This window comes from Bradysia coprophila, unplaced genomic scaffold (genome assembly GCF_014529535.1).
Source record: "Bradysia coprophila strain Holo2 unplaced genomic scaffold, BU_Bcop_v1 contig_94, whole genome shotgun sequence".
NCBI classification, from domain to species: domain Eukaryota; kingdom Metazoa; phylum Arthropoda; class Insecta; order Diptera; family Sciaridae; genus Bradysia; species Bradysia coprophila.
Window position 1 is genome coordinate 5116066 of NW_023504022.1, and position 22469 is coordinate 5138534.

Consider the following 22469-nt stretch of genomic DNA (forward strand, 5'->3'; position numbering starts at 1 on the left):
GTCTCGGGTTCAACTCCCCAAATGTTTTTTTTTTTTTAGAAGTTGGATCTGGAAGTAAATTGTTGGATACTCCATGATCACCTGTCTGTCAATATTTCGTTTCAGAATGTCCAGAAAAGTCCTTTTTCTGGTCAAAGCATTTATGCCCATTAAAACGTTCACTTCAGTATTACAATCTGTTATCGATAACGACGAAAAAATAATGACAAGCTCTGGGTAATATGGTCCTTTATAATAGTAAAATGCATGTTAAAAAATTTGAAGTACAAGATTTGAAATCAACCGATTAAAAATACTTTGATAGATGGAAGTAATAGATCCGATAATTATACTGTTCATATGCTTGCCGTCTGTAACAGGTTAATTGTTTAGTCGATTAGAAGTCTTTGAACACATTGTACACTCTTTTGTTTTCACTTGTTATCACTGTATATGGAGGCGGCCGACGGTCCGTAACCGTTTTCATCTATCAAGCCAAAGTGTGTGTCTGGACGCAACGGCTTCAGTGGATAATAGGAAGGACAGGAAATATGATTCGTTTCGCCATGACAGATGTGTCGTTGCATACGGTACATAATACGCACACTGTTCTATGAGCACTAGAAAATGCAAGGTTCTTTCAGAACCTTGAGAAAATGTATGTCAATAATATGCACACTGCACACACCATATCTACTTGACCGGTAGGCAAACATCGTTTTCGTTTGTACTTACATATTTGTTAATGATGGCACATCCTGGGTGAGCATCCAACTTGGGCTAGAAATTTTCAGTTTTCTACTTCGAAAGAAATATCTTCCAGTGTGCTCGTTGCATGAGTAAATTGTTACTTATACGTACGGTTGCATTTATGTGTGCAACTGATTCAAGTGGCATCACTAATGCTATTTCAGTCATAAAGTGCTTGTATGTAAATTTCGGGTTGCCATCAGATACAGCCACTTTTTGGTCATGCTCTGTATGGTAGAATTACGGTAATATAGTAGCTTGCAATGTGTGCATGGTAGTGAAGCTTCTAGGAAGGAAAGAAATTGTTATTCTTGTGAATCGTCGAAGTCGCCGAATATCACAGAATATCCCTTGCGCTATCACTACGATTCATAGATCTTTTCACCCAAAATTGGAAGTTTTCTTCTTTGTTTATCTGTTTTGGCTTTCCGCTTTCCCAGACGGATGTTTTACGAAACCATCAATTTCCGTAAAGGACAACTAAGTCAAATGGTGAAGGCTTCTGTCGACACATTTTATGTATCGGTACAACGTGATTCAAGTTCATTACCAAGAAAAGACGAAAAAATGATTTTTTTGTATACGCTTCATGGAACCCTCTGCTCCATTTCAAATTGGTAAATCCGGCTATGCTCGTTTTCAGCGGACCTTCCAGTATTGACCCGCAAAAATGAAACAGTGTCCGGTATGTCTTAGTAATAATTTTTTTTTATTTCATTTTTATTTTACAACACTAGCCTATGAATTGTTACATAAATTTAAATTATTTTTTTTCTTCTTCTTCCTTTTTCCTTTTGGATTGTTAAATCTCAAATACAAGTTTTATTAGTGGCGATAGAATAACAAATTTTAACTTGCAAATCTGCCAACACATTTTCTTCTTTAACAAAATATAAAATGCGAGAGCGCGCGCTGCGTAAAAATATTCTTTCACGAAACGAAATGTCTTTTCCTTGTTTGTGTATTGTAACAAATAATGGTGGCGCACAGGCAGAGAACGAAAGAAAAGAAAAGAAATTCCGAACCGAATCATGATAATGGTAAAAAACAAACTGTTTAACAAAACACCCAAAATCAACTTTTAGTTATCGTTGGCTATAGAGTATTTTAGTGATTCTGTTTCTGCAATTTTCTTTCTTTATTTTGTTGGTTTTTCTTTCATTTCACAATTACAATTTTTAGGCGAATCCAAAGCCTTCCGAACATTCGTGAATGGCTTTCAGCAGACTGGATCGTAGCTTGTCATATGTCTTGTATACGGGGAGATCCAATTGATTAAAGCTGCAAAAGAAAAAGAAATTTCAAATTTCGGTCGATTTTGCAAAACTAATTTTCGTTTAAGGACGGCTGCATCATCTGATATCGACAAAATGTCGAGCTTACGTCGCTCACATAAAGCTAAACGAGAACACGTCAAAGCAAAAATGTTTATCTGTCGAAAATACTTAGATCAAATCAACTAACTGCTGGCCGACCATGAAAGGTTAACTTAAATCACCACCCTGACTTCTTCAAGACGAAATCTCCCATCCCACAGATGACACGTTTCTTAAACAAAATGAAGCAATACATCGCCCACCACCCACCCTACAAAGCGTAACGAGAAAATTTTTGGAAAAACTCACCAAGTATGCGCCGATGGTAACCGTTCCGTTGAACGATCATCACGATGAATCTGGAATTTCTGCGTGCCATTCATACCTTCCAATGCACCGAATCCCTGTAACGGCACTTTTGACGTACCGGTCACGAACTGCAAAAATTTGGCGCGATCAGCCTGATCGAAACTCCGTAGAGCACGCCAGAACCATTGGATCTGCAACAACGGAAAAACGGTTTTGAAATTAGAATTGCCGTCGAGGCCCTGAGTGAATTGAGTGACTCACCTGGATTGAATTGGCTTGATATTTGTGGTACTCGGTGTTGGCCTTTAGATCTTCAATATCTACATTCGGCAGACCGGAGATCAGCAGCTCAAGTTCCTGTTCGTTAAATATCGAAATAAGTCTCTTGGGTATGATGTCGTAGAAGCCTTCCAAAAATGCGTTCAACCTGTTCGATAGAGTTATTGGGTTAGTGCTGTTGCACGTCTTATTGTCAGAGTTAACGTTTCGAGCTTACTGTTGCTTGATGGATCCGCTCATCTTCAGTTGGCACACCAAATGTATGTAGCCGAACTTATTCTCCTCCGTCACAACAATGTTACGGCCGTTCGGTATCAAATCACGCACTTCGGTGACGCCAAATTCCTGTACTTCCAAGCTGAATGTCTGTTCGTATCCCAGCGCCGACACATGATTTTCCATCAAAAAGACGAGACCTTTGTAGAATTCGTAGTCTTCGCTCTCCATGTCCTGTGTGTTCACTTCGATTCCCAAGATGTGTTTGTAGAACGAACGCGTGAAGTACGATTCGAGCAATTTGTTGTCATAAATTGCCTTGGCTGAAACGGAGGAGCGTTAAGGTTAGTATCGGCTAAAGCAACGTGCGAAATTATACTAACCGATCACTCGACCCACAAATTGGAAGTAGAGCAAGTGGTTCGGATTGGCATGACTAGATGGATTGATCATGTATGTGACTCGATCACCCGGCGATACCGTGAACAATGCGTACATGGGATTGAAGATTTCTCGGGATATTATCACATACCATTCACGCAACAGACCACCAGCGTCTTGACCTTCTTCATCTGTAACAAGCCGAAAGGAAAGGGATCGTTAGCAAAATGTTCACGCAACCAACTGAGCGCTGTATGAGACTCACCTTCGAAAACGATGTAGAATCGGTTCTTCCAGTCTTCGGAATTGCGACGATACATTTCGCGGAACGAGTCCTCAAACACGGTCACACGATGCACATGAACGGCTAATTCTTCACGTCGAATGCCCTCGTCCATTCGATCCAGTTCGGTGCGGAAATAGCGACGTTTCACATCGAAATCCAATATTCTCGTATGATCAACTAGCACAGCAAACGGTCCATCTGACAGATGAGTGGTTGATTGTCGCAAGATTTGATTCAAAACGGTTCGATGCTTCTCAGCGAATTGCAAGAATTTCAATTGGTCTGGCGTTAAGGTAGCAGCTGATGCTTGCGAAGATGAACTACGACCCGCAGCTCGTAATGCAGCTTGACATGCTTCCAGTGTGGCTGCATTGTCGGCTTCATTGTTCTCGGATGTGACAGTCGGTTCTTCTTGTTGTGACGTTGATGGAGTTGTCTGTAATTGAGGAAGACTTGAAATATTGCTGCTTTTGTCGTCAGCTTTTTTTACAAATTACCTGTGTCGTTTCTGCGACAACCATTGGTTGATCTGCTGCAGATTCACTCGATGTTTCTGGCGGAGCAATCGGAATCTCTGGTGTGGAAGGTGTTGCATCACTGTTCGCTGATGAGAACGGTTGTGGCACTATTGGTGGAGCTTCCGAAGTTGGGGCAGCCGCATTGGTTGTTGTTGCTGTTGCCGACTTTGATTGTTGTGTTGCGTGTACCAAGAAGAATGCCTCAACAGCCGGTTGTAAAATCAAAACGGCATGGTGATCAGCCGTCGCTTCAAGTTCAATAAGACACGTACTGAGTGTATCCCACAGTTCGTCCAACTGAAGAATGTCACTCAAGGAAGAAAGTTCCCCAGGACTTAACACAATTTTTGGTCTATGGGTTGCTTTGGCAACTGTTGCCGCAGTCGATGATGTTGATGATGTAGCCCGGCCGGTATTATTGCCAGCATTTGTTGTTCCACTAGCTGGTACGGTTGCACTTTCCTTGTCCAATGCCTCACGAACGGCCTCACGTATTTGAATAATCACTTTCAACGTACGCAGGAAGAATGATTGACTTGATGTCTTTGAGATCAGCGGCACCATTGACGGAAGTTGCAACTCGCAGGTCGTCTTTTGTTTGTTTGGTGATGTTATCACAACCGTTTCTTTGGTAAAACGATCCTGTAAAATACCTTTGGCAGCTGTTGATGGACCGGAGCTTCCCTTTGCAGTCAGAGATTTGGCGGATGCATCCAGATCGGGCTCTTGAATCGAACTGGACAATAGTGTCTGAGCAACTGCATGCACTTTGTTTGTTCTGTTCAGAAGTTGCAGATCGTTCATCAGGTCTTTGATCTGTTGTTTCACAATCTTCGCCAAATATGTGGCTCCGCTGATTAGTAGTTCAATGATCAATGTTCTGGTTCGATTGGAACACTGACTGAGATTTAGTAGCAACAGTGTGGCATCTTCGAGACCTTCCTCCGAACATGATTTCGATGTCAGCACATCAATAGCTAAGCGCAGATGCGTTTCCGACTCTGGCAGAATACTTTCGTCGATTTCGTCGTATTCTGAAATCTGTTCCTCAGTTTGTTGGAGCGATGTTTCGCTCTGTTTCGAATCGCTTGCTTGTCTTGCAGAATCACCTGCTCTCGAATTTGTTGTTGCATTTTCAGTACTGGAAGAATCCTTATTCTCCGGCAGACCGACCGATATGAACGACAGCAGTCTTAATAGTTTATCGGTTAGTTGGCTGCTCTTTTTAACGATGCTAAAGGACAACATGGACACCAATTGACCGAACGGTGAGTCACTGAATGATGTTGATTCAGGCTCGACAGATTCGCGCTGTTCGCTCATTTTCGGACAGTTTCCAGGATTGAACTTTCTCTGTTGCGCCGTCGATTCCAAGTGCATGAGAATATTCCAAAAATCTGTCGACTTCCTCTTAGACAATCGTAGAGTTTCTGTCCGTGACGAAGAAGGTCCCGCCGCTTGAGAGGTGGAACTTGCGTTTGTTGATGACGACGGTCCAGCCTTGGACGACGTTTCCATCTGTTCAGTCGCTTTCGCAGTATTCGACGATTTTCTCGGCAAGAAATTGACCGGAAAACTTTTCGACAACAAAATGAGCAAGTCCAATGCATGACGACAAATGATTTGCGCTGCCTGAACGTGAATGGTAATTTCGTAGTTGCCACCATCCATGTCCGAGATTGTCTCACGATCCCGTTTTATGATGAACACATTGTTACGTGCCCCCAATGCTGCGTCTAAGCGAATGTTCAACCACAGCGGACGACTTGCAACGTGTAAAATGTCCTGACTGGTTGGATTTTCGGTAGATTCGTTGCTTCTCTCGATAATGGAAAGTAATGCGTTGATAATCCAGTCCCTTGTAGGTACATGATAGCACAGATTCCGTATTACGCGCTGCAAGCGATTCGAATTGAATTTCTGTTCGTCCAAGAACATCAATATCAGCAACGACGCCAACGATTCGTGATCCAATAGACGTCGACCTTGTCTCTCCATCATAGTCATCAGTGACGGACCATTATCCGAACTGTTTGCACAGCCCCAATTACTGAATCGCATCGGTTGAAGATTGTGCGACGTGAATATTGGCTCCGGTAAGCGGCTGCGGTAACGCAACACAGACGGATAACTTTGGACATTGCCAATTTGACTTTGCGGTTGCATGTTTGCTCGGGTTCGGCTTTCCAATTCACGACGAAGATTCTGTGCCTCAGCTGCTAGTTCAGGAGGCAGAACGGATATTTGAGAATCTTCCATGTCGGCCAAAATCTGTTGACGTAACGACGGCTGCAAGTTCTGGAAGAACTCGGCTGGATCAACGGGATCTTCGGGGTTAGTTGCGGCAGCTGCTTGTCGTCTCTGTTCCATTCGTTGTTGAGCCAGAACTTCTTCTTGGATATTTGGCGGTAGAGCAGCTAAAAATTCGGGGTTCACTTCGGAAACGGAAGCATGTTCGCTTTCTATTGCATTTTGTTGGGCACGTTGACGAACTCGTTGTTGGCTACGGAAACAACATTTGGGAGTTCAAATGAATGGAAACATTTTTGCGCGATTTTGACTTACCGAATGTGTTCAGCAAGAACCTCTTCCCTCATTTCTTGTGGTAGCGCTGCTAAAAATGAAGGATCCACTCCGTCTGGAATTTCCGGAACAGCATCGAAAGCTGAATCTGCTGTTGCTGCTGTTGTTTCGGTTGTAGGTGGATTGGAAACTGCAGCGTCTGTAATCACATTTTTAGTTAGATGGTAAGCCCAAGGAACGGGTAATGAACGCGATTCGAGTTACCTTCGTCTTCCTCATCGTTGGCATCATTTTCCTCTTCATTCTCGTCTTCATCTTGCTCGTCGGCAACGTCCTCATAGTCTTCGTCTTCGTTATCTTCTTCTTCAATGTCAATAGGAACGGCTTCGCTCAAACTTTCCGCAACCAATCGACTTTCTACTGGTGGACTCTGTGACTGATCGGCGACTGTATTCGTTGATGGTAGACTTTGATCTGTCACCCCTTGTGAGACAGCAGTCACTGTGGTGGTTGTGCTTTCTGCATTTCGAGCGGGAGTTGCTTCGCGTAGTGGATATGGGCCGTAGGGCCCAAATGGTCCCAAAGACGTTTGGAATGGTTGATGTGTGTTTGGCCATGGAATGGAATATGGTGTTGTTGCATCAAATGGACCGAATATTACTGGACCTACATTACAAGGAAAAATGTCAGTGAAACGTGTGCTGAAACAAGAATATTTCGTTGAGAGGTTACCGTTAAGTCCTGGTGGTCTAGGAAGTGGTTCTGTAGATTGAGCACTCGATGTGGTTGATATCGTTAACTCATTCGATGGTCCGCCTTGATTACTTGCATTGGATACTGCAGCTGATCCAGTCTCGACTACACAGCAATCATCATCGGAATCGTCAACATTAATGGAAACATTTGCATCCACGGATTTGCTCGGACGATTTTCCGGATCATCGATTTTCGTCGACACAACGGCATTATCTTCTTCACTCGCATTCGATGAAGAATCGGGATCACAGACTTTTCCATCTTGAATGTTTCTTGTTGATGTGTTGGCCTGACGTTCATCTCGAGTCAAAGACGCTTCGTTGTTTTTAGGCGACTCATCGTCGTCCGAAGTGGCACTCTCCTTATCTTTTGTTGCATCCGTAGAAGTACCGCTACCCGAAGCAATGTTTGAAGCATCAGGTTGTTGGTCTGCCACTGAATCAGATGTTCCTTCATTTGGACTGATTGGTGAGGATGACATTGTCAACGAACTGCTTTGAGACATTTGGGATTGGGATCGAACTTCAGTTTCGCTCTCACAGTCGTCTCGTGCTGCTGGCACAACGTTCATTGTAGCATCCTGTTCAGGACGTGGCGACGGAATTATGCCAACCGATAAAAGTATCGACGCTTGACCGCTGCTCATGCTATCTGAGTCATTATCCACAACTTCATCTTGCACTCGATTCGCTGCGACATCACCTTCTTCTAAATCCGTTGCATGCACTTCAATCTGAGTGGACGCATTCAAATTGGTTCCTTCCGCACCATAATTTGACAGAACACTTTCTTCCTGTTGAACCTCTAACCGTTCATTTGCGCTGAACTGTTCCTCGTGATGGTGTTTCTTGGCTTGACTTGATTTTTGGTCAACTTGTCGCTTCTTTCGCTTTCCGTTACGCATCTGAGATAATTCTAGCGAACGTTGAGCTTCCAGGTCTGGTATCAAACTATTGCACACTGTTAAGCACACATCAGACTGCGATTCCAGTCCCAACACCTTGGCCTCTTCCAACCACCAGTGTAACGCCGATGGGGTATTGTTCAATGTAGCTGCCAGACTGCGACCGAATAAAAATCCAGCTTGGTCCACCAAATCGATTGAACCGCCTTCTTCATTGTTCGTGAATATTCCGAAGCCATTGTCCACGACGACCACTCGTGTGGCATCGCGAAACGTGGACGATCCAGCGTTAACCTGATTAATGCCATTCGAATTCGAATTGATTCCATTGCTGCCAGTTGCTAAACTAACACTTCCGATTCCGGCTACGCTGCCACGACCAATATTTTGTGCACCAGGACCGAGCAAACGTTGTAGTATCACAGGGGGATTGGAGCTCCGAGTATTCAAATTGATGTAATGATAGCCTCGACCACGACGAGTTGTACGACGAGCTCTCATTGCAAGCGTTTGTGGTTGTTGAGATTGGCTGGAGGTGCCTAAATGCGACCGATGACTCGTGATCGCCTGTAACCGTGTCGCCATTGATGTGGCAGCAGATGCAGCAGTTGTGGAACTTCCCATGCCAATGCTGCTAGAGCTTCCTTCACCGCCGTTTGCAAAAGCCGATCCATCTCCTGCATTGACTTGTCCACGCGAAGACGACGATCGATTTTGAATGAAATTGGCATGAAGAATGAATCGATTCGGATTGTTCGAATTTTCACCACTACTTCCTTCGCCATTGCCTCTGGACGTTCGTACGGCAGCAGCAACCACTTCATTCGCAGCTGCAGCAATACCAGATATTCCATCGTCAGTCGTTTCTGCATCGCCACTACTATTTTCACCGGTGACATCGCCATGATTAGCATTTCCATCACCAGCACCGTTTTCGCTGCCCGAATATTGAATCATAAGAATATCTTCGTTGTCTCGGTCCAATTCCGGTATGCTTGGAGACATTCGACGGCCGTGCATGTCGTAGATTTCAATAAATTGACGTGTCTCTTCATCTACGTCCAATTCACTTCGATCGTCAGCTTCGTCTTCGTTCTCTTCCACTACATCGAAATTGGAACATTTAGATCTGACAACAAAAATGTGGAAAAATTCGCAGGTTTATTACCTTCAACTTCTCCCTCTTCTATTTCGGTGGCATTTGAGTCATCCGAATCGTCTGAATCGCTGCTCATTTCCAATGGTTCATTCATAGCAAAATTGCCATTAAGCTCGTTCTCAGTGAAGCTGGAATCAGTCTGTTCCCGTTCGAGGAAGTGATCTAATAGATCTTCCATTCTGCCGATGGCCTGTAAACAAAGCAGTTGCATTGATAGTCTGCCCACACAAAGACAAACTCCGCCTGAACTCACCTGAATGCGAGCCTCCAAGCCACTTCGTAACTGTCCACTGCGACTGGCAAACGTTTCTTCGGCGTTCGATCCATCTTGTTGTTGTTCACCTTCTTCCGTTTCTTGACCTTGTCGCTCTGTCATAAATTCATGTAGCACCGGACTCACATTTTCGGCGTCCGTAGTTAGTGTGGCCGGAGATCGATGGACGGAACAAAGACTCTTTTTGGGAACCGCAGCTGCTGGACCCGGTTGATTCGCCATACGTAACAATGTTTCCAAAGGCTTCAAAACTGCATTGATCGTACTAATTGTGTGCGTTGAGGACAGATCCAGACTCTGTGTGATTTTCGACAGATCTGCGATCAATCCCTTGTTGACCATGATGTGGAAAATGTCGTTGCGTCGTGGCTGATACTGATGGATTTTCAACAGTGACGGATTGTCAGGTGGACAATTTTCGATCATTGTCGGTATTAAGCCGGTGAGCAGTTGGAGCTGTTGATGTTTTTCGGCAATTTCTGGCCAGGCCAAGGCACGTTTTATTGCCAATTTCACTTCGTTGACAACGTGAAACTGTGTTAGGTTAGAATCGGTGGCGGATGACATTGAAGCGATGAGCATTCGAGCTGCCGAGTTACAGTCACGATCTGGATTCGCATCGGAAGGTGGAAGCAGTTTGTCGAGTATAAAAGCCAAGGCCGTTTGTCCGTTGACCTTAACCATTGTGTTCGGATTCGGTTTGTAGATGAATTCGGCAATGATAACACCAACGGCAGGGAACGAACGAACCGCTTCGGCAAGTGCTTTCAGAATAGTTGATTTGGGCAACAGTGGTTTGTCGTTGTCGCCTTTGGTGCAGGTAATGTTCCATGTGCATTTACCGTCTTTGATTTGTTGGTTTACCGAACTGGAAGCAGCGGCATCTAAAGCAAAATCGATAAATTGTCGTTAGTCTATGACCGCAACTACGTCAGTGGAAATTTCGATGCTTACCTGAACTAGATCCAGCTGCGACTTGAAGATTTTGCTGGTTATCATCTTCCTCAGCGAACGGACGACGATGCTGGAAATGATTGTCCGGCTCTACTTGAGTTGTCAAGTGGAAAGGAAGATGTTGATGTGTATGTTGCTCTTGATGCGATTGATGGTGATGATGACTTGATCGCGCCTCTTTGGTATTCGTGGTTGTTGACTCACTTGGCGTGATAACAACCAGCGCCTCCAATAAATCGTGAATGACCTGCTTCGATGTGGTATCGTCAACATTCGTAGGCGTCTGTTGTGACGAATCGTTTGGTACAATTGATTTCATAATCAGTCGGTTGTCTTCGCTGAGACCGCTGTGATGGAACGCTGTACGGTCGATGCGTAACATTGATTCAGCTACTTGACGGAATAACGATGGATCCCGTGACACGGCAGAGCTCATGCGACGTAACATGAAAACTAGTTCGCGGTAGCCTGGTGGTATGTTTTGTACCGTACGTGCGGCTATGACTTTTTCCATTGCCGATTTCAATGTCTGAGGCTCTTCCAACGTATGACGAATCAACAAATTGGCCAATGTGGAGAATCCAATGTAGCCACAGGTCTGTTTCATTTCCAGCAGCAACTTAACACCTCCGGCTCGAGCGAACATTTCTGCATTTTCGTATTTCGTTGTTAAGCGGACGCAGAAACGCATGAGAGCGTGTAACGAATCACGGTCCACCAAATTGTTGGGCGACATGAGTCGAACGCACGTGTACACTACTTCGGTGGTATCGAAGTCTTCCAAACCGTTAATGCGATGATTCCAATCCGGTGGCTGCGCGTCTTTGACCGATTTTACGATTTCTCCATTTTCGCCGATTTCCACACCCATTTCCGGCTCAAATCGAACCGTAGGCGCTCCGATACATTCATCAGTTTCGGGACCGGGGAAGGTGAACAGTGAATCGGACACTTTCTTTGGCTGCGATTTCAGCAGTGCTAGTATCACTGGACGGTGATTGCCACTTTCCTCGTTCACTTGTGACATACAATTGAAATTGATCGTGTACCGATTGCGACCAACGTTCAATCGTACCGACGATTCACCGGCCCAGTACGCATCGTTAATTATCTTGTTGTTTTGCACCGTGTAGGCATTCCATTTGCCCGTCGCCACTTCGTACCATTTCCAAACTCGGGACGTGACTGCGTGCATTTCGGCTTTGCGTTGCGTGTACAGTGCAACTTTCTCGAAAAGATCGATCAATAGAATCATCTGTGCGAGCCATTTCGGCGATCCACTAGCCTTTATATCACATTGAGCTAAGATTCGTTCGATTTCGAACAGCAACTGGACCAGCTCGTGCACCAATTTGTATTCGGTTAGGATGACAATAGCCGGTATGCGTAGGTCGGTGTATTGTCCATCTAAGAATAGGCTGAATATGTGCAGACGCACGTTGAATTGCGAGGCCATTTCACCGTAGAACAATTCGTCCATATTGATGTTACTCGGCTCGACTTCTCTGATCATTTTACGTATTTTGCTGGCCCCATCGACTAATGTCTTAACGATATCCGTTAGCATTGCTGTTCTCCATTGCACTGAATTCCGACGGAATAGGATGACTAGAAGTTCGGTTCCTTTGAGCACAGTGTCCGGTACTTGATCGATTAAGAAGAGACACGTTTGAACTGCTTCGTCGCTGAATCGTGTCAGCATTCGACTACACAACGGTGGATCGTTTGGTAGGTGAACCACTGTTTTGGCCATGCCTCGGCGAACTTTCTTGAAGACATTGATTCGAGGTGTGGTGAGTTGCAGCATTTCTTCTTCGTCCGAATCTAGGCTTATCGAGGAGCTGCTTAACAACGAATTCATAGCAGCTGACGTTGACGGAGCTGACGGTGTATTGGGCGTTGATGTATTCGACGCAAATTCTCCAGGAGCATGAGCATGAGCCAGTAAATATTCGGTAGCCTGTTCCACGGATGTACTAAAGTACAGAGCTTCACGGCAATCTTCGTACGAAAATCCCATGTCCATCAATTGCTGTAAATGATCGCGATTCACTGATCGAAGTGGAGACATTGCTTCCGTTGCAGCGGCATTACTTGATGGTGTTAATGTAGCTGTTGTTGGCGGTGTAGTTGTACTTGATGATGGTTTCTCAACGTTCACATTGGATGCGGTCTGTTTTTGTAGATATTTGGCGCTGATCGTTTTCTCGCCCTTGAAAATGTGTTTCAAAATCGTCAACATCGATTCCGTCATTCGTTGGCCGTACGTGGAAATGGGTTTTATTTTCCAGATTTTGGTCACTGCCAGAAAAGCTTTGCGATGCACGTTTATCAAATAGTTGATGGCATCGAATTCCTCCTTGGCCCGGCTTGACGATTTCAATGTGATGACGTGTGGTGATTCGAGTATCGCCTTCGGATTGACCATTTTCTCCAGCAGCATCAACCAAGCGTCTAGGAATTCGCCGGTACCTTCGGGGAACGCGTCAATTGTCTCGTAATGTTTGTCCAGATTGGAATTGAGTGCAAAATTGAACATTTCGAAGAAAGCGTTCAGTCCACCCTCTTGGACAAACTTGTGCAAGATTAGATGGTACGCGTATCGTTTCTCGTCGAACAGCATCGGACTGGTGAAACCGATGGAACAAATGAGAAACGTTTGCTTCAGCTTCGAAATCGGCGATGATGGTAGTTGGTCGTGTGATAGACCATCCACGAGAATGTAGCTCAAAACTCGGGCAATGTCCTTGGACGCCAAACTCATGTAATTTGTTGGAACATTTTGCGGCCGACGCGGAGTTGATACACAGAGTTTCACCAGCAATCCAAACAATTCGGCTAGAGCACGGCCCAATCGTGACGACGCGCCCAGCAGCGATTTGATGTATTTCAATTGACTTTCCGTCGCCACAATCCGTTTCTTCCGTATCATGGACTCAACCAAATTGAACGGTCTCATCTCCTTGTCAATGTCCATGCTGTTCTCGTCCATTATTTCTTCAATATCACTGTCATGTTCGGGTGACACATCAAAAATGACATTTGTCAACTTGTCCATGTCTTCCCGACCGAAATCACAACCTTCTGGTATTATATCGTCGGTGCACAAGGCCAACAACAACGTGCTCTCCCACACCAAGGCCGTGTAGAGTTGCACCAGTTTGTAGAGTAATTTCAAGCCAAACTGATTGTCCTGTCCCCATTTCTGGATCGACAAATTTCGGATCTCGTTCTGTCCAGTGCGGCAGACATGGACCAGCATAACGACGTATCCGTGAACTGCACTCATACCATGTAAAAGGGGCGTGTACGCAGCATTCGAAAAGGCACCGTCAATGTTCGGACAATTGGCCAATTCACGGAGCAAAACACTTCCACGCGATTTGTTCCAGTGCGATTGCAGCGGCCGCAACTGATCGACCATGTGAGCAAGCTGTTCTAGTCCGACTTGCAATACTTGGGGTTCGTGGGCCAAATTCTGAAAAAAAAAAAAAACAAAAATTTCGTCAGTCACGGAAAGGTCTCCTCCGGAAGAAGATGAAATTTCGTCACTTACCAGAATCGATTTACAAACAGCTGCGACAGCCTGTGCTGATGCTGTAATTGGACAGTCCACGGGTAAATTCGGTAGAGACAATATTTGTAGCAAAGGTTTGAGTCCACCCTGCAGTACGAATTCACGGCAATGGTCGTCGGTGGAATTATTGCTGAGAATTGCGTCGACAAATTTCATGACATTCAAAATGTAGTCGATGAGTGGAATTGGTGTCCGTTCATTGGCCTCAACACTGCTTGCACTCGACTCTTGTTTCGTGTTGACATCACGCTGTTGATTGTGGTGCGACGATGTGGACTCTTCGTCATCATCTTCCTCATCGCTACTGCCACCATCGTTTCCAGCTGACTCGGTCCCCGGCATTCGAGAATTGCTTGCCGTCGGTGACGTTTCATTTTTGCCTTGGGCACGCCAGCAGATGTACTTCGGATCGGTTCCCAGTTTCACCAGTTCCTGGAGCAGACGGATTATCGCTTTGGTGGCTTCCGTTTTCAGACTCGGTTGATGCCGCATCAATTCGTCCATTGCATTTCCCAAATTCGAAGCAGTGTCACCCATTGGATCGGATGAACGGCGACGACGCATCGCGGGCAAATATACCGGTGACAGGAGAACTTGGAACAATTTGTCGAATGGGCAATATTTGGCAAAGGCAGCCAGACCACGTGCGTTCAGACACAACGCACTAAATACATTCGGCAGTGAGCCGAGTACTTCTCTGGTTGCTGGTACGTCTTTTCGTAATAGCGCTTGCAGAACAACGTCGGTTAGGCCATTATCTTGTAGCGAGAATAATAGGCTTGGCTCCTGGAACACGTACACTGTGACAACGTCGGTAGCCAGCAAAAATAACGATGGTCCGTAGTACTCAGCATTGCTGATGATGTGTCGAAGGGACGATGGTAATGTTCCTTCCATGACGTGACGAATGCTTTCGGAGAAGGCAGAGTCTTGAATCGCCTTTTTTAGAAAATTCAATTTCGATTTTAGCAGAGCGGCCCGTTGCGGAAGACACGTCTTTGTCAAATCGGCCGCATTTACACTGCCCAATTCCGGTTTGACCGATTTACCACCAGCGCCACTCGATTGAGAAGTGGCTTCTGGATCTTCAGTCTCTTCAAATGACATTTCCTCGTCAGCATCGTCGACATCCGCATCGCCGGATGTACTCGGTCGGTCCAATTGGGGCTTAATTTCGAACGGTTGCTCTTTGCGACAAATATTCACTTCCATGTCTAGGCGTCGAATGAAACTGTCCAGTCCACCATGGTTTTGAAACGATTGCATCTCAATGTTGGTTATCAAATCAATTACACGCACGGCTCTGGTAACGAACGTTATGTGCTCCAGTTCACTGCCGGGCCAGTTAATGATGCACAGAAGGCTTTCCATCATACCGCAAGCAACCAGTGCCTCGCCACCGGAATCATAGCTGGCCAGATGATACAGAAAGCTGAAGAGTGCCGTTGCCAATGGTAGCGGAAACAAACTGTTCGATTCCTCGACATCGGCTGTGGTGAGATATTGAATGCACGTACGAACGAGCGTCGGTAAAAATCCATGATATGAGGAGGCACCAGTCACGTCAATGATCATATTGAGTCGAGTACCAGGTTTTCTGTGAACAAAATTAAAGGGGGAAGTGTTAGCAGCGCGAAACACTTGCAACTGGGAAACGCATTGGCTCTGAAGTATGCCGAGACGACCCGACATTAGGTTGATGAAAATGAGGAACTTACTTCGGGAAGTGTGGGTTCCTATCTAGATGTATAATCGATGTTAGCGTACGCAGTGCAGCCGCTCGAATCTCCATCAAATCCGGTTGCTTCATCTCCAGCAATTCGACCAGTTCCTCTAGGAATCCGGGATAGAGTAAATTGTGAACGTTCTCCTGCAGCGAATTGGAGTACACCAGAACGGACAATGCTTGCAAGCGTGCGAGCACAAACTGCAAGCGTTGATGATACTTGTGGAACGACAAGGCAAGACGAATTCGGGTGAAAATCAGCATCTGTCAGAATGAACAATTGAGTTGAGTGTCAGTGAACGGACTCTCTCGGTCTCGTGTTACTTGATCGCTTACCTTTTGATGTTCATCCAGGGTGACATGAATTCGACTGCACATCAAGTATGCGATCTCGCCCGGACCTTTATGGTTACTGTATTTGACCAATAACTCTGGATTGATCCACTTCAAGACTCCTTCACTGTCGTAGTATTCGTAGTAGAATGTCGACGACGATTTCGGCAAATTCATGTTTTCATTGCAGCAATCAGCTAATCCGTAGCCGCGTTCTTTTCCGCCCCAACTCTGTTCAAATAAAGAAGAAATTAGTTGACGGTTCGATTGGATCGAGCGTCAGTGAAGCTACATACCTCAGCTATGTAAGTCAGTCTTGAAAGCAACGCATTCCTTTTGTTGCTGTTTAGCCGTGGTATGAAATTACTGCGCTTGGAGAACATGTAGAGCAAATTCAGTACGCTCAGTACGATCTCCATGTTTGACGATGATAACAGTGTGGTTAGATGATCAACGGAACTGTACAGGTGACGCGAAAACGAATGTTCGATGAGTAATGTGGTGAAATTGAGAACGCTCAGCAGCAAATTGATCTTGTTCCGGTTGAAACGTTGATCGCACGCCAAACACCAATCCAAGCCGTCGCATATTTTGCACGCATCTTCCATTATACCGTCGAATATGTCTAGCACATCGATCCAGTGATACAGTTCCGATTTGCCGTATGTCCATGTTTCGATTTTCGATAGTTCGCACAGTAGTTCGTATGATGAACAGGTTCGTAATTTGTCAATTAATTGTTGGCATTCGGGGGGCACCTCGGAGGTGCCCTTTTTCAGTCGACTTTGATCGACTTTCATTGTTGTGTGCAATTGTAGTAGTTACAGCGACTGCAAAATAAGAGGAACGAAATCAATGTTTGACACTGCCTCTGTGCACTTAGCTGTTCAAAAGCAGGAGATGATAGAGAAGGTAGTGGAAGAGCGTTGCAATATGAACGTTTTGGAAAGTGTTTCAGTTTTTGGATTGTGATTATTTTGCAGAGTTTTTGATTGAAATTAAAAGTGAAATAAAGCAGGAGATGATAGAGAAGGTAGTGGAAGATCGTTGCAATATGAAAGTTTTGGAAAGTGTTTCAGTTTTTGGATTGTGATTATTGAGTTTTTGATTGAAATTAAAAGTTATAAATCATTCGATCGTTTCAAGTCAGGTCATCGGTCTATTAGGCGCTTTCGTTAAGTAAAATCAACTGATCAATTCTAGAGAAATAAGGATTCACTTCTGTCCTAAATGGTCCTGTCCTAACCGTTATGGTCGTTGCGGGACTTTTGAATTTTATATAAAAATTCAGAATTCCATCACAGCCGCTAGTTACGCGCTCTACTTAAAAATAACTCAAACTCGAACGGTCAAACAAAATGACCAGATAAAAAAATGCTGACTGCGTCTAAAATGTGCTACATATCGATGCTTTTTAGATCTCGTAGCAATGAAGGTTTAATGCGATTGCACAGGGGTGTAACTTAGAACAATTTTTATTGTCGCCGCTTAGAACATTTTTGATTTTTGTACCAGCCCTGTTGAATGTCGTTCAAAAACATCGAATCGTTTTTTAATTTTCTGAATGAGTTCATTACCGACAATACCACAACATGTACCGAAATATTTTTTGAACCGGTGGGTGGCGAATTAAAGTCGCATTTGCGTCTAGTTCTCCAATTAATTTAATTAAAATCTGATTCTTATTGTAAAAAAAAACTTGGAACGAGCCGAACAATTCTTATGATCTGGAATTTTGATTACCCAACGCAGATCCAGTCAAATAAATCGACAAACATTTTAAATGCAAATTTAACCGATTTCTGTGATACAATTGGAAATTCCAGATCATACGAATTGTTCGGTTCGTTCCGAGGTTTTTTTAAAAAATAATATCAAATTTTTATTAATTTAATTAAAGAAATAGATGCCCTTTTTCATATAGTTCGTTAATGTTTATAGTTTTCGGCAACAACGATTTTCTCTTAACTTTTAATTGTCTTCGGCAATTCCTAAATCGATGGTATTTTACGACAATTTTTATGGTAAAGTGACACCCGTGAACACTTCAACATAGACATGGTCATAAAATACCATTCAGATACCATGCAATACCACAGACTTGCGGCAATTGCCTAATTGTCAATTGAAGTATTTTAGTCGATGTTACAGAAGTCGATGTTGCCTAAATTAAAAATACGGGTCGTTTGAACGACATTCGAACAGGGCTGGTACAAAAATCTAGGCAAGAGCAACAAAATTTGTTCGAAGTTCCTGTGGTACGGTGTCAATGCCTTTTTTTTTGATAAGTTAAGAGGTCCCTTCTTTGTTATCGTAGGGAGTTCCAACAGTGAAAATGATGCTCCGTCAACAGAATTTATTGATTAGACAAAGAGAAATTTCGGACATTGTTGTTTCCTTCCAGGTCTCGGACTGGTTATTTCCAAAATACGACCGTTTCGGTCGATTGATTACGCGACAGAAACAACGGAAATGTTTTGCATATCGAATCAAGTTCAATAATTTTTTTGTTCTAGTCGTTTCTCCGTTTACATTTCGAACACAGTCTAAAACAATGTTTGACAATGAATTGCGATTCAGCATAACCCTAAAACGTAATTTCTGAGAGCACAAAATCATTCATTTAGAGCACATTACCAACGCTGACAACATCAACTGTTCGAGTTCGACGTAGGATGCGAGATGAATGGCAATAATTCCACTAAAATGCATCTTCACAAAATCCGAACGCTCACAATAACTAAGTCATGACAAAAAAAAAAAAACAAAACCCCAACATGGCCGACAGAAATTTCACCGACTTATAGGAAAACCACAAAAATTACCTTCGTAAATAACGCATGACTTTGATGTAAAGCACAATAACTAAACCGCGATGGATTCACATCCGATTATTAATGATTTTTTTCAATATTCCGTATAACAATTTCGCTTTAATTGCGAACAAAATCTAAAAAATACAACACTTGATTTTCCTTAGTTATGTTCGCACAGTTAATCACGATTGGACTTGCTCGATGAATACACAAAAAATGATACTGAATGAACCATCATTTTTATTTATGTGGTGGTGACGGTGGTGACATGAATGACATTGACGTGAAGTTGGTCGTAATGAACATATATGTACTTAAATGAAAGACAAGCGGGATTGTCTCTCAAAATATCTAAATTTAATTTCAATTATAGAAAAAAGTGTAGGATAGGTCAAGTATATGCTGCCAGTTGACAAGTACCCCAAGGCAACTTATAATAAACCAAGGTTCAGAACCTTGTAATAAACTGGCATCGGTCCTCTCTCCTCTCGCTCTCAACGTAACATGTTGAAAGAGAAAGCAATATTTTGACAAGTACCCCAAGGCAAGTTATAACTAACTAGTCTGTGGTTCTCCGCTCTGATCATAACAGTCGATACGAATTTCCACTCGAGCTGAACTTTTTGAAAGATGGCCCATTCATTTTGAGTCAAAATTTCATTTCACCGGCTGGAGGTATACTTGGCTAGTCGCAAAATGCATAGAGTTACACTAGCGCCACCTCTCGAGTGAAACTTAATGGCAAAATGAAAGACAAGTACATATCACGGGTCGGCAATCTTAATCAATTTAAGTGAATTGAGCCTCCATTAATTTTCACCTCCTTCTCCATAAAATTTTTCGCTGATAATAGACTGGCCCTTCATACAAAATTTTTGTTCTAGCGCTGAAGCAAATACGAAATGTGTAATAGGGTAAGTGAGTACCATAAATTTGTAGTACTCGAAAATCGGCACAAACGTTGGTTCGTATGGATTATATTTCAAATTTTGTTTGACGTTCGATCGATCGTATTTTGTGTTAGTTATGTATACGTAATATCGGTTTACTTTAGCTTCAGTGTTACGTCTACGTATTACCAGTCTACGTCTATTTATTACCAGTCTACGTCTACATATTACCACCAGTCTACGTCTACGTATTACCAGTCTACGTCTACTTATTACCAGTCTACGTCTACGCCTTACCAGTCTACATCCACCTGTTATCAGTCTATATCTATTTAGTCTAGATGGTTTAGATCCTTAGGCCGAATTTACAGTCATCCGTTTTCATTCCGTTTTGCCTCCGTGTACATGACAGTTGGCATTTCATATAATTGTTTGAAATGACAACTGTCACATGCACTGAGGCAAAACGGAATGAAAACGGATGACTGTGAGGCCACCTTTTTGAATGTTGAAGCGAAAAAAAATGACAGAAAGCTCATCTACTTTCTGCTATTCCTTTCCTAACATTATGCTTCGCGAAAGTATTATAAGTTTGTAAAAACGATTTATGTTAATCCGAAAACAATTGTGGGCCACCTTGAACCATAACCACATCTTTTGGATCCTTACAATGAAAATCTGTCAGTATTGTGACTGTTTGTCGTCAATTTTAAATTCTAACAGATGTACGCCGCGTAAATCTGTGAAGGTCAAGCGAAACATCTCAATGCATTTTTGACAACGTGTGTATATAAATCAACGGAAACGGTGGCAACTCACACTTGACAAAACGATCCATGCACTAGAAAAATTCCTCGACTTATTTTTGTGAGTGAATTCAGAATGATTGAGGCGAAATTGGGTCAAAGGCTGTCGATTATTTAATTCATTTCAAATAAGAGAATAAATTCACTTTGAATGTTCATACAAAAATTCAAAATCATGAATATGATGACATAAGCCAACGCCGCACGGAATGCGTGCTTTCCAAAGTAAACTAGAACAAAATAGTGGAAGTATAGTAATAGAAACGGACAATTGATTCATAGATGGCGCTGTCCCATCTCTGCATATATTAAACCTGTGCGCCGACCATCACAGAAAAACAAGCTAAATATGATGTTACCGATCACCGACACACCGCAGAGAATAAAATAAACAAAAAAATCGGTTAAAGTGTGAATTCAATTTCAATTTATTCAATAATTAAGAACAAAAAGGAGGATCCTTATACAAATGTTCTGCGCGAAAAACAAAAAATAGGAAATTGAATTCGTTTTTTTCACATTTCTTCTTGCTTTCTTGATATGTATTCCAAATTATCAGAAATCAAAGTCAAAAATGAAGTTAATAAAACGACGGCCTTTTTGTTTCACATTTTCATTTTCCAATGAAAGTAACCAGGTATGGTCTGTCCATTAGAGATGTGCGGGCCGACCTATTTTCAAAACCCGACCCAGCCCGGCCCAGACTAATTTTTAATGCCCGAGCCCGACCCGACCCGAGAATTTCGTAGTAAAGCCCGGCCCGGCCCGACTCGGCCCGTATTTTTTTTACTGAGTGAAAATCCTAAAATTGGCGCGCCTAACATGTGGAAATCGTTCGGTTACCTATCGTTATAATAATGTAGTCTCACAAATCTATCGAACAATTAAAAGTAAGCTTACACTCGGCCTGTATTGCAATTTTTCTTTAAATTTTTGTTTAAGTTTTCACATTTTTTTTTAAAGACGAACAAAGTCGGGCCAGCCCGACTAATTTTTGAAACCCGGACCCAAGCCCGGTCGGGCCGGGCTGGGCCGGGTCGGGTAGGTGAATTTCGGGCGGCCCGCACATCTCTACTGTCCATACAAACCGGAGGAAATAGCGATTTCATATGAACAAACTCACCTCTCAATGATTTTCCTCCACTCCATACAAATTTTGACATTAGACCATACCTATAGAGTATACTTTCATTGGTATTATCTACTAAGTTTGTTCAAATCAACTCCTACAGATGAACTTCAAAACGGAACATAAATGCCCACATTCAAATTTTGAAGCTTTCTTTCCTCCTAACTTTTTAAAGTTTTTTTGTTTATTTGAAAACTACAGGGAAACTAAAGCACAAATGTAATAGATTTTTGTGTATTCTGTTAGATTTCTAGTACATTTCGTCGTAATTTTACTTATGTTAGCGCCGGTAGCACTCTATTTTTATCTGAAATAATTTCCCTGCTATGACATTTCATTGATATTTACCAGAGTGACGTTAATTCACCAAAAAGTAAAGCGCAAAGAATGAATAACTGATAAGAATTGTGGCACTTCTACAGGCCAACGGACGTTTGACCTAATACAGATTGAAATGCAATTAAAACCTACAACTGCCGCCGACAAACTCATCGCCGAAAAACCAAATCGACCGACGTACGGGTCTAGTCCTATGTGTCAAATAGTGCACGTAGTACATTTCCTACAAAATGATGACAGCAATGACAC

The 22469-nt window shown here is 43.2% G+C and overlaps 1 protein-coding gene across 1 annotated transcript; it reads right to left on the reverse strand.

The window, feature by feature from the left end:
• Positions 1 to 1885: 1885 nt before the first annotated feature.
• On the reverse strand, positions 1886 to 19268 carry LOC119085068 (E3 ubiquitin-protein ligase HUWE1). Its single transcript, XM_037195306.1, has 18 exons — positions 19066 to 19268; positions 16537 to 17070; positions 16244 to 16471; positions 15900 to 16171; positions 14161 to 15778; positions 10605 to 14082; positions 9630 to 10534; positions 9386 to 9566; positions 7290 to 9320; positions 6822 to 7223; positions 6600 to 6756; positions 4014 to 6537; positions 3496 to 3952; positions 3233 to 3421; positions 2851 to 3172; positions 2616 to 2781; positions 2355 to 2545; positions 1886 to 2010 (listed from the first exon to the last, which is right to left on the reverse strand). Exons 2-18 carry the CDS (start codon positions 17038 to 17040, stop codon positions 1908 to 1910), a joined length of 13728 nt encoding a protein of 4575 aa, XP_037051201.1. The 5' UTR covers positions 17041 to 17070; positions 19066 to 19268; the 3' UTR covers positions 1886 to 1907.
• Between the last annotated feature and the right edge of the window lie 3201 nt (positions 19269 to 22469).

Coding starts and splice junctions, on each gene's coding strand:
- LOC119085068 (XM_037195306.1), bottom strand. CDS start 17,040: ATGAAAGTCGATCAAAGTCGACTGAAAAAGGGCACCTCCGAGGTGCCC. Junction 15,779..15,899: donor AGGAACCCACACTTCCCGAA/GTAAGTTCCTCA, acceptor TTTTGTTCACAG/AAAACCTGGTACTCGACTCA. Junction 2,546..2,615: donor ATCAAGCCAATTCAATCCAG/GTGAGTCACTCA, acceptor CCGTTGTTGCAG/ATCCAATGGTTCTGGCGTGC.